The sequence below is a fragment of the Chiloscyllium plagiosum genome, unplaced genomic scaffold (assembly GCF_037043375.1).
Source record: "Chiloscyllium plagiosum isolate Xiang-an unplaced genomic scaffold, Cpla_swu_hap1 HiC_scaffold_9, whole genome shotgun sequence".
NCBI classification, from domain to species: domain Eukaryota; kingdom Metazoa; phylum Chordata; class Chondrichthyes; order Orectolobiformes; family Hemiscylliidae; genus Chiloscyllium; species Chiloscyllium plagiosum.
The window spans coordinates 69,967,251-69,979,867 of NW_028270147.1; the positions used below are offsets into that span (position 1 = coordinate 69,967,251).

The 12,617-nt window shown below is 42.4% G+C and overlaps 1 protein-coding gene across 4 annotated transcripts in view; it reads left to right on the forward strand.

The window, feature by feature from the left end:
- LOC122554483 (P-selectin-like) overlaps positions 1 to 10,718 on the forward strand; it is a 62,805-nt gene extending 52,087 nt beyond the window's left edge. For all 4 annotated transcript variants that reach the window (XM_043699585.2, XM_043699586.2, XM_043699588.2 and 1 more), the window contains one exon: positions 9,687 to 10,718. In XM_043699585.2, the coding sequence (XP_043555520.2) occupies positions 9,687 to 9,700 (14 nt within the window). In that variant the 3' untranslated portion in view covers positions 9,701 to 10,718. The remainder of the gene's footprint in view (positions 1 to 9,686) is intronic.
- The last annotated feature ends 1,899 nt before the right edge of the window (positions 10,719 to 12,617 follow it).

Consider the following 12,617-nt stretch of genomic DNA (forward strand, 5'->3'; position numbering starts at 1 on the left):
AAACCCTTCTTATTCATATACCCATCCAGATGTCTTTCAAATGTTGCAATTGTATCAGCCTCCGCCACTTCCTCTGGTAGCTATTCCATACACGTACCACCCTCTGCGTAAAAAAGTTGACCCTCAGGTCTCTTTTATATCTTTCCCCTCTCACCCTAAACCTGTGCCCTCTAGTTCTGGACTCCCCCACCCCAGGGAAAATACTTTGTCTATTTACCCTATTTACCCTTGTAGCTTTCTTCTACTTTGGTGATTTGGCATCACAGACTAACAAAGTGGCTCAGTGGTTAGCACTGTTGCCTCACAGTGGCAGGGATCCAGGTTTGATTCCAGCCTCGGGTGACTGTCTGTGTGGAGTTTGTACAGTCTCCCGGTGTCTGTGTGGGTTCCCTCTGGGTTCTCAGGTTTCCTCCCACAAAGATGTGCAGGTTAGGTGAATTGGCCATGCTGAATCCTCTATAGTGTTCAGAAAGTGTAGGTTAGGTGCATTGTTCAGGGGTAAATATAGGTTAGGGGAATGGGTTTAGGTGAGTTACTCTTCAAAGGGTCAGAGTGGACTTGTTGGGCCAAAGGGCCTGTATCCACATTGTAGGGATTCTATGATCATATGCTGATTTTTAAAAATCTATTAGATATGGTTAACAATTTGATAATGAATTGAGAATCCGTTTTATGATGTTGATAGCTAATTATTGACCAGGACACTATTGGTAACTCTCCTGCTCTTTTTTGAAATAGTGCCATGGGATCTTAACTTTTACAGCCACCTGAACAGGCAGCTGGACCTCAGTTTAATGTCCCGCTTGAGAGAGGTCACCTCTGACAGTGCAATGCTACTTTGCTACTGCATTGGAATATTAGCTCAGGTTTTTCTTTAAACACATAATCCTAGAGTGGGATATGAACCCAGGACCTTGTGGATTTACTGGCAAAAGAGTTACCAACTCTGAGCCAGAACTGATATGTGTTGAGGAATGTCCCAGCACAGGGCCGACTGTGGGTTGTGTTTCAAAGAGTGTCCTGTGTTTGGGCATCTCATTGACGATCATAGAGAATCCAGTGTTGAGAATGCCTTATCCTGCATCATTCACAGAGAGCAATATATTGTACTTCCTCACCAGAGCAGGTGTTCACATATGGGATATAGTTTTAGGTCAGGAGTGGCTATCAGAGAGAAGCCTCAGAAATTCAGGTGAGAATAATGGGGAAGACGACCTGGGACATTAAATTCAATCAATAATGCCATTGCACACAGCAAGGTAGAAGCCAAATGTCCTCTTTGTGTAGGGTAATGCACATCAACCTACAACAGAAGGAACTGATCTGGTGCTTTTATATTGTCAGACATTCTACCAGGACATGTCTGTAACCTCACCTTCCAGTGAAGTGACACTCAGACCATCCATTTCCTTAGTGTGACAGAAGCTCACTTGTATCTGGGGATTCATCGGGTGCAGATGACAATTCCAAGCTAGCCCATGGAGATATGCTCGGTATCTGCATTGGAGCTGGTGGCTATGAATGCTATATCAAGTGACTGGACCTCTTCATCAGCGATGAAGTGTTGCTCTCTCTGTTTCTCTCTCCTCCTGGGACTGTTGTGGCTGGACAGGCAGCAATTCTTTTCTAAAAGCAGAAAATCAGAAAAGGTGAGGTGGAGTAGAAGGCATGAATTTTGTGGTGACACCATTAGCAGCTTGACCATCATTACCAGGTCCAGGGAAGATGAAGGTGAGCTTGGACTTCAAAAGGGACATATGTTCTCAGCAATTAGGAATGGCAAATGGTCAGTCACTGCCAGCCCCATGATGCAGAGAACCTTCTGCTGCTCAGAGGCTTGTCTCCGCTGCTTCTGCTCTGCTTCTTTCTACTTTGTGCCCTGTAAGAAAGCAGAAGAATATCTGGGGATAGTGTTGCACTGTGTTTGGGTAATCCTTCTGCCACATATGAATAGCTAGAAGTCTGAGAAAGCAGCAGGAGCTGGGTGCAAGATTGGCATTAGAAACATGTGAAGGTGAGGTATCTGGATGTTAGCCTTGAGTACCGAGGGCTGGAGGGATGAGGTTTGTGATGCGTTTGTCAATGTGAGAGGTTTGAGCAGAAGATATCATATGTAGATGAATTGTTTGAACTTGACTACCAGCATAAGGTCATTTAGATTCCTTGTGACACAGCGACTAGGTTTTGTGCTCCAGACATTAGCGTTGGCCTCCCTGGTCACCTTCTCCATATACATTGTGAGAGAGGTCATTGAGGGCCTCCTGATCCCTGTCCATCTCCACCACAAAGTCCTACAGCATGGACAAATTAACTCTGGAGTCCATTCACTGCCCTCATGTTCTATTTTCCAGTTCTCTATTGTAGGACTTTTTCCAGCAGCAGTTCAGTAATTGAGTGCATTTTCCCTTTAAGAGGAACAGACTGCCTTTAAGAACAGAAGGAAAACTATGCTGTTTGTAACCCGCTGCTCAGATTCCTAATAAGCATGGAGGATGAGAGTAGCATTGAAGCAGTTTGGCTTAAAGCTAATTCAGTAAGTGAGGTGAATATACAAAATTTAGATGTTGCCTATCTCTGTCTCAATGGATATGGGCAGATCAGGAAACATGCCACACACGCCAGAAAGCTGCCCAAACCAATTTAGAGTGCCTGATATAATTTTGCTTCACTTTCCCCCCCTCACCTTAAATGCATGCCACATAGTGTTAGACATTTCAACTCTTGGGAAAAATATTCTATCAACCCTTTCTATGCATCTCATCATTTTATAGACTTTTTTCAAGTCTCCCCTCAGCCTCCGCTGAGAAACAACCCTAGTTTTTCTAGCCTCTCCTTAAAGCCCATATCCTCTAATTCAAGCAACATCCTGGTAAACCTCTTCTGCACTTTTCCTAAGGCCTCCATATCCTTCCTGGTCTTCTAAAGCTGAAACATGACATCCTGACTCTTGTACTCAATTCCCTGACCAATAAAGGCAAGCAAACTACCTAGCTACTTGTGTGGTCACTTTCAGTGGGTTATGGACTTGAACCTCAAGATCCCTCTATACATCAGTGCTGTTAAGCGTCCTGCCTTTAATTGTATACTTGTCCCTAACATTTGAGCTCCCAAAGTGCAGCACCTCGCAGTTATCCGATTAAACTCCATCTGCCATTTCTTCACCCATACCTGTAACTGATATATATCCCGCTCTATCATCTGACAACCTTCTACACAATCCACATTTTCACCGATCTTTGTATTATCTGCAAACTTATTAACCCACCTATTTACATTTTCATCCATATCATTTATATCTATCACAAACAGCAGAGGTCCCAGTACAGATCTCTGTGGATACCACTAGTCATGGACCTCTAGCCTGAAAAACACCCTTTCACCACTACCTTCTGCTTTCGATGGGCAAGCTAATTCTGAATCCATTCAGCCAAGTCGCATCTTAATCTTCTGGATGAGCCTACCATGAGGAACCTTGTTGAAAGCCTTAGTAAAATCCATGTAGACAACATTCACTGCTCTACCCTCATCGATCACTTTTGTCACCTCCTCGAAAAATTCAATCAAGTTAGTAAGACATGACTTGCCCCACACAAAGCCATGCTAACTGTCCCTAATTAAGCCATGCTCTTGCAAATGCGTGTAAATCCTATCCCTCAGAATTCCTTCAAATAGCTTCCCAACCACCGACGTGAGACTCATGGATCTATAGTTTCCTGGACTATCCCTATTTCCATTCTTGAAAGAGGAACAACATTAGCTACTCGCCAGTCCTCCAGGACCTTTCCAGTAGCTAGCAAGGATACAAAGTTCTTGGTCAAGGCTCCAGCAATCTCCTCTCTTGCCTCTCTCAATAATTTGGGGTGGATTCCATCGGGGTCTGGGGGCTTATCTTAATGCTCTTCAAGAGACCCAATACTACTACTTTTTTTAATCTCAAAATGCCCGAGCAAATTACCATGCTCCACACTAATCTCATTCTCCTCCATATTCTTTTCCTAGTTGAATACTAATGCAAAGTACTCATTCAGGATCTCAGCCACCTTCTCTGCCACAGATGCTTCAAAGCACTTTACAGCTGAAGTACTTTTGAAATGTAGTCGCTGTCATAATGTAGGAAATGCAGCAGCTAACCTGTGCACAGCAAATTCTAATAATGAGCAATCCATTTTTGTGATGTTGATTGACAGGTAAAATACTGATCAGAACTTTGGAGGTAACATCTTTGCTCTTCTTAAAAATATTGCAATGAGATCTTTTACATTGACCTTAGTGGAAAGATGGAGTCCTAGCTTAATGTCTTATCCAACTCTGACAGTGCAATGTTAGACCATAAGACATAGGAGTGGAAGTAAGGCCATTCAGCCCATCGAGTCCACTCCACCATTCAATCATGGCTGGGCATTTCAACTCCACTTACCCGTATTCTCTCCGTAGCCCTTAATTCCTTGTGACATCAAGAATTTATCAATCTCTACCTTGAAGACATTTAGTGTCCCGGCCTCCATTGCACTCTGCGGCAATGAATTCCACAGGCCCACCACTCTCTGGCTGAAGAAATGTCTCCGCATTTCTGTTCTGAATTTACCCCCTCTAATTCTAAGGCTGTGTCCACGGGTCCTAGTCTCCTCACCTAATGGAAACAATTTCCTAGCGTCCACCCTTTCCAAGCCATGTATTATCTTGTAAGTTTCTAATAGATCTCCCCTTAATCTTCTAAACTCCAATGAATACAATCCCAGGATCCTCAGCCGTTCCTCATATGTTAGACTTACCATTCCAGGGATCATCCATGTGAATCTCTGCTGAACATGCTCCAGTGCCAGTATGTCCTTCCTGAGGTGTGGGGATCAAAACTGGACACAGTACTCCAAATGGGGCATAACCAGAGCTTTATAAAGTCTCCGTTGCACAACGGTGCTTTTATATTCCAACCCTCTTGAGATAATTGACAACATTGCATTTGCTTTCTTAATCACGGATTCAACCTGCATGTTTACCTTTAGAGAATCCTCGACTAGCACTCCCAGATCCCTTTGTACTTTGGCTTAATGAATTTTCTCACCATTTAGAAAGTAGTCCATGCTTGTATTCTTTTTTCCAAAGTGCAAGACCTCGCATTTGCTCACATTGAATTCCATCAGCCATTTCCTGGACCACTCTCCCAAACTGTCTAGATCCTTCTGCAGCCTCCCCACTTCCTCAGTACTACCTGCCTGTCCACCTAACTTCGTATCATCGGCAAACTTCGCTAGAATGCCCCCAGTCCCTTCATCCAGATCATTAATATATAACGTGAACAGCTGCAGCCCCAACACTGAACCCTGCGGGACACTGCTTGTCACTGGCTGCCATTCCGAAAAAGAACCTTTTATCCCAACTCTTTGCCTTCTGTCAGACAGCCAATCCTCAATCCATACCAGTAGCTCACCTTGAACACCATGGGTCCTCACCTTGCTCAGCAGCCTCCCATGTGGCACCTTATGAAAGGCCTTTTGGAAGTCTAGATAGACCACATCCACTGGGTTTCCCTAGTCTAACCGACTTGTCACCTTTTCAAAGAATTCCAACAGGTTTGTCAGGCACGGCCTCCCCTTACTAAATCCATGTTGACTTGTTCTAATCCGACCCTGCTCTTCCAAGAATTTAGAAACCTCATCCTTAATGATGGATTCTAGAATTTTACCAACAACCGAGGTTAGGCTAATTGGCCTATAATTTTCCATCTTTTGTCTTGATCCTTTCTTGAACAAGGGGGTTACAACAGCGATCTTCCAATCATCCGGGACTTTCCCTGACTCCAGTGACTTTTGAAAGATCTCAACCAACGCCTCCACTATTTCCTCAGCCACCTCCCTCAGAACTCTAGGATGTAGCCCATCGGGGCCAGAAGATTTATCAATTTTAAGACCTTTTAGCTTTTCTAGCACTTTCTCTTTGTAATGGCAACCATACTCAACTCAGCCCCCTGACTCCCTTTAATTGTTGGGATATTACTCATGTCTTCCACTGTGAAGACTGATGCAAAGTACTTATTAAGTTCTCCAGCTCTTTCCTTATCTCCCATCACTAGGCTTCCAGCATCAGTTTGAAGTGGCCCAATGTCTACTTTTGCCTCTCGTTTGTTTCTTATGTATTGAAAGAAACTTTTACGATCATTTCTAATATTACTGGCTAGCCTACTTTCATATTTGATCCTCTCCTTCCTTATTTCTCTCTTTGTTATCCTCTGTTTGTTTTTGTAGCCTTCCCAATCTTCTGATTTCCCAGTGCTCTTGGCCACTTTATAGGATCTCTCTTTTTCATTAATACATTTCCTGACTTTCTTTGTCAGCCATGGCTGTCTAATCCCTCCCCGGATAATCTTTCTTTTATTGGGGATGAACCTCTGTACAGTGTCCTCAATTATACCTACAAACTCCTGCCATTTTTGCTCTGTCTTCCCGCTAGGCTCTGCTTCCAGTCTATTTTCATCAGTTCCTCTCTCATGCCCTCATAATTACCTTTATTTAACTGTAACACCATTACATCCGATTTTGCCTTCTATCTTTCAAACTGCAGACTGAACTCTACCATATTATGATCGCTGCTTCCTAAGTGTTCCCTTACTTTAAGGTTTTTTATAAGTCTGGTTCATTACATAGCACTAGGTCCAGAATAGCCTGCTCCCTTGTGGGCTCCATGACAAGCTGCTCCAAAAAGCCATCCTGTAAGCATTCCATGAATTCCCTTTCTTTGGATCCACTGGCAACATTATTTACCCAGTCCACCTGCATATTGAAGTCTCCCATGATCACCGTGACCTTACCTTCTCTATTTCCCGGTACATGTTGCACCCCTGGTCCTGACCACTGTTAGGAGGTCTGTACATAACTCCCATTATGGTTTTTTTGCCTTTGTGGTTCCTCAATTCCACCCATACAGACTCCACATCATCCGACGCTATGTCATTCAGTGCCATAGATTTAATTTTGTTCTTAACTAACAAGGCAACTCCGCCCCCTCTGCTCGCCTCCCTGTCTTTTCGATAAGTTGAAAATCCTTGGATGTTTAACTGCCAGTCCTGACCCCCCTGCAACCACGTCTCTGTGATGCCTACCACATCATAATCATTTACGATGATCTGTGCCATTAGTTCATCTGCTTTGTTACGAATGCTACGAGCATTCAGGTAAAGTGCCTCAATTCTAACTTTATCATTAGAGATATTGGAAGTCATAAGATGTCCTAAATTATCCTTCCTTTTTGCTGCATTCCCAGTCTGCCTCAAGGTTAAATCCTCCTGCACACATGCTATCCTGCTGCATATCTTTCCATTTAACTCCATACTCCCTGTCACTTTCACTTTCCCTTCCCCCCAAACTTCTGAGTTGGGGGGAAGGGAAAGTGAAAGCGACAGGGAGTGTTCTCTCAGTATTACACAGGAATATCAGCTTGGATTTTTGGGGCTCCGGTCGTTGTGTGGGACTTGAACCCACAACTTGATAACTCAGCATTAAGCAGTCTACCATTAGGCCACGGCACATGTTGACATTTTGTGATTCTTATGTACTATTCTGATTTCAGTAACCTGTTAGCAGGACTGACATATATTCATTCTCTCAAAGCTATCGGGCAGATTCTTATAGGGCCCTGGGTGATGTTGTTTATGTTGAGAAATCTGAGCCGTTGAGTAAAGCCCAACTCAATGCTTGGTGCAACCACCAGCATTTTCCAACAGAGTTCCAGACGTTGAGATGATTTTCTCACTAGGAAATGCTAGGATGCCTATTAATCAGGATTATTGTTCGTTACGACCCTCATCAATCTCACCTCATAAATACACAGCTTCTTATCATACATGGGATGGATAGAAATTAGAAGCCAAGAATTCCCAACATGAAAGTCAGAGTGGATACCTGGTGACTCCAGCATGTTGCTTACTCCTTTGGACCTCCATCTTGAACACCTGGTACTGATGTCTCAGTCACATGCACCTCACATCCTTGGACAATGGTTTCCAACATGTGCCAGCCTCATTTGGCCATCATGGCACATCTTCGATCCACTTACAGAATGCCTCTGGATGATAATGCTGCCCTTCAGGCACTGACAATGTCGCGGTGAGGAAGTGTAGTGATGTTGCAGCTGTACAGGACTTTGGTTAGGCCACAGTTGGAGTACTGTGTGCAGTTCTGGTCGCCTCACTTTAGGAAAGATGTGGAAGCTTTGGAGAGGGTGCAGAGAAGATTTACCAGGATGTTGCCTGGAATGGAGAGGAAGTCGTACGAGGATAGGTTGAGAGTTCTCGGCCTTTTCTCGTTGGAACGGCGAAGGATGAGGGGTGACTTGATAGAGGTTTATAAGATGATCAGAGGAATAGATAGAGTAGACAGTCAGAAACTTTTTCCCCGGGTACAACAGAGTGTTACAAGGGGACATAAATTTAAGGTGAAGGGTGGAAGGTATAGGGGAGATGTCAGGGGTGGGTTCTTTACCCAGAGAGTGGTGGGGGCATGGAATGCGCTGCCCATGGGAGTGGTAGAGTCGGAATCATTGGCGACCTTTAAGCGGCATTTGGATAGGTACATGGATGGGTACTTAATCTAGGTTAGAAGTTCGGCACAACATCGTGGGCCGAAGGGCCTGTTCTGTGCTGTATTGTTCTATGTTCTATGTTCTATGTTCTATGTAGGATTGGTGACTGATGGTTTGTCTACCTGAATTAAGTGACCATCTTAACCAGACTTTAAAGACTCTTGATAAGTTATTTTTTCTAGTTCATTCATGGGATGTGGGTCAGAATTTATTGCCCGTTCCTGGTTACCTTTGAAAAGGTGAGCTGTGTTCTTGAACCGCTGTAATCTATATGCTGTAGGTTAACCAACAATGCTGTTAGGGAGCTTCAGGACTTTGACCCAGCAACAAAGAAGGAAGGTGATACATTTCCAAGTGAAAAACGTGATTGGCTTAAAGGGTAACTTGCATCTAATGATGTTTCCCATGTATCTGCTATCTTTAACCTTCGAGATGGAAGTGGTCATGGGTTTGGAAGGTTCTAAGGATCCTTGGTGAATTTCTGCAGGGCATCTCATGGATGATACACACTGCTGCTATTGAATGGTGGAGGGAGTAGATGTTTGTGGAAGTAGTGCCAATCAACCAGACTGCTTTGTCTTGGATGGTGTCAAGAATTGTGAATGTTGTTGGAGCTGAACTCATCCAACTAATTAACTCAGTTAGTTGAATGTATATCATAGTAGGAATTCAAAGCCTTTCCCACAACTTTTTATTTTAATTTTCTTGGGATGAATAATGCATAGGTACTGGGTGGGAAAATGTCATTATTCGTTCTGCCCTGTAAGAGGTGAACAAATCATATATTCCAGATCAAAAGCATATGTTCCTGGCTTCTACATGAAAATGTTTTTCAGGTTTTTTGAAAGCAAGGGGATATTTATTCCTGAGGAAGGGCATGTGCCCGAAACGTCGAATCTCCTTTTCCCTAGATGCTGTCTGACCTGCTGTGCTGTTCCAGCAATAAAGTTTCAGCACCGATATTTATTACCTAACCTGAATATATCATACTGTGCAGTAGACAAAGATGAATCCCAATGAGCAGCGAATAAATCAGGATTAATTCAAGAAGAGTCAAGTTCCTTAGGTTAGAAATTTGAGCATAACTATCATAAATCTTCTTTTGTTAACAGGATCCATTGAATAGGACAAGTGCCTTTGGTACAAACGCACAAAGGAAAAAAAGACGTCTGACAAATGATTGGTGTTGTTTCACATCAAGCATGCTTCCTTCATTGTCTCCAAGGATACTGCACTTTTCTCCAGCATTAAAGCCTCAATGAACCAACTTCCTCCTCTAATTGTCTCAAGCAACTGAATAACCAGCAACATTTACATCAATCTGCCTAATTTGAGATTAAGACCAAAAATGCAACATCTTCACATTCTGTTGGATCCTGCACTCTGCTCTCTCCCTTATATCTGACCGCTTTCCTTTACTTCTGTAACATCCCATCATTCCTGTTGAAATCCTAATCTGATACACCAATTATTTACGAACCACCTTTTATCCTTGAGCTACAATTTATTAGCAGAGATGTTACTCACAGTAGTCCACATCCTCATTACTCCTATCTTTGTTAAGATCCACTGATGTTTTATTGTTCCCGGGAATCAATTTCATCACATTTCTCCTCTGTGATTATGTCCCTCCTTATTTCCAATTACTTCCTGAATGTATGTCCCTCTATCACTGGCCTATTTGTCATTGTTAACTTCCTCTACTTGAACACGTCTGCTTCTTCAGCCATTGTGTCCCTGTCCACTGCAACTCTGTCCTTCAGCGTCTCCACTGTCACCTCTCTCTGTCACCAAGAGAGTGCTGTTCATGCTGCTCGTTGATCATGGATTTGAAGGCCTTATCCCTCCTGCAAATTGTTCAGATAGTGTCCTCTGTAAAGTGGACTGAGGTGCCTCTAAGCAAAGTGCATTTAAAAATGTAATTTGTTACTGATTTCTGCACATTTGAGTAGTAACCAAATGACCTAGTTACATTGCCCAAATTATTACTTCACTTGGAGTGGACAAAGTTAAAAATCACACAAAACCACATTTATGTCCAACAGGTTTATTTGGAAGTACTAGCTTTCTGAGCGCTACTCCATCATAAAGGAACTAGTGGGGCAGAATCATAAGATACAATTTACAGCAAAAGATCACAGTGTTATGCAATTAAAATGATATATTGAACAAACCTAGATTGCTGTTAAGCCATTCCTCTTTTCCAATGGGTTGCAGGTTCTAAAAGAGGAAAGACCTAACAGCAATCTAAGTTTGTTCAATATATTGTTTCAATTGCATGAACATATGATATTTTGCTATAAATTCTGTGTTTTATGATCCTGCTTCACTAGTTACCTGATGAAGGAGCAGCGCTCTGAAAGCTAGTACTTCCAAATAAACCTATTGGACTATAACCTAGTGTTGTGTGATTTTTAACTTTTTTTTAGTAGAGTATGAGGAGTTTAACTAACGTAATAGAATCAGTAGTTTCATGCGTCCTGAACAAAACATGCATGAAGATGTTTACTGTAAATACAGCAAATAGTATAATCTTGTTATTCTATTGATCAATTAAAGTTAATTAATGGGGCATTTAAAGACCCATTGTCAGTCCACAAAACCCGAACAGCCGGGCAACTAACCTTTCTCTTTTCATGGCTTATTCTATCAATAACCTTCAATGTAAGCATACATTCCACTGCACAAAACTTACAATATTAAAAAGTACTGTTCAAAAATATTACAATTTACCAAAGCAATTGATGCAGACAAGAGTTTGATAAAATGCTAGGCAAGATTCAGATAATGCTTCAGCTACATGCTAAATTACAATCAAAACCCTTCATTATGTCAACACCTGGTATTCAATAAATCAATGATGTTGGAATGGGCAATTATGCCAAGTTTAGTTCTGTAAATAAAATGTTTTAATTATTTGCAAAACACAATGTTAGAGGTGTACTTGAGCCAAAATCTATGTTGACCATTGGTGCTGTTTTGATTGTTCAGCATTTGTGTTATGGAAAAGTTTAGGACTGATGGATGAACATAACATAAAGCAATAATTTTGTGACATACATCAGTCATTGTATCACTGGATGTTGAGAGGAGAGAGTCCAGCTGGCCTGTACAGCAAGAGATTAATTTATCACTGGTGTCACGTCAGAGACAGTATAATGGACACCCCACATTGATAACAAACCAGTGATCTAACGAGGGGCTTGTGATAGTTTATATTCAGATGTCATTATAAGACAACACAATATTTAATTCACATTGTAGCTTAATTGATAAGCATTTGGTCATTTGTTTGAAGAATATATTTGCCTGTAATAAATGTTATATTTTGAATTTATGGAAAAGCCTGTTGAAAGTCTCTTTTGTTCTCATCACCAATAATAAAAGAGAACAAATTGACCATTTTGGTGATTATATATGGTCCATCTTGCTGAGTAATTAGGCTTGAGTTCCAGTGTTCTCCTCACACAACACACCACCTCCCCAGTTCCTCAATTGGTATCTTGTCCACCACCATTTTCCAATATGCTCTTTCATCTCCCATGCCCTCTCCCTACCCGATTTCTCTCCCTTTCCTTTGTTCCCTCAATTCTCACTCTAGTGCCTGTCCTCCATACCAGTACCCTCTCTTCCCATCTTATTCATAGCCTCTTTTCCTCCCATCAGGGCTCTCACCCATCCACTCTCTTATGACCTCTTTTTCCCACCAGTTAACCCTTATCCTGGTGCTCTCTCATGCCTACCCCATGCCTCTACTTCCACTGACGCTTCTTCCACCCTCACAATTCCCTCTTTCCCACACCCTCAAAATTGCCCTAAACCATCTTGTCAACTCATGCCCTATTTTTCCCCCACATTGTGCCCCAATTCCTCATACATCTTCTCTCTCTCATAACCCAGTCTTTCTGTTAACCTACCATGCTACTTGTCCATCTCCCAGGTCCCTACTCCCTGCACCTCAATGTCCACACACTCCACCTCTGGGCGCCTACCCTCTTGCTCTACCTGTGCTGTCTTCAGGGAGGAGAAAGTGAGGACACCAG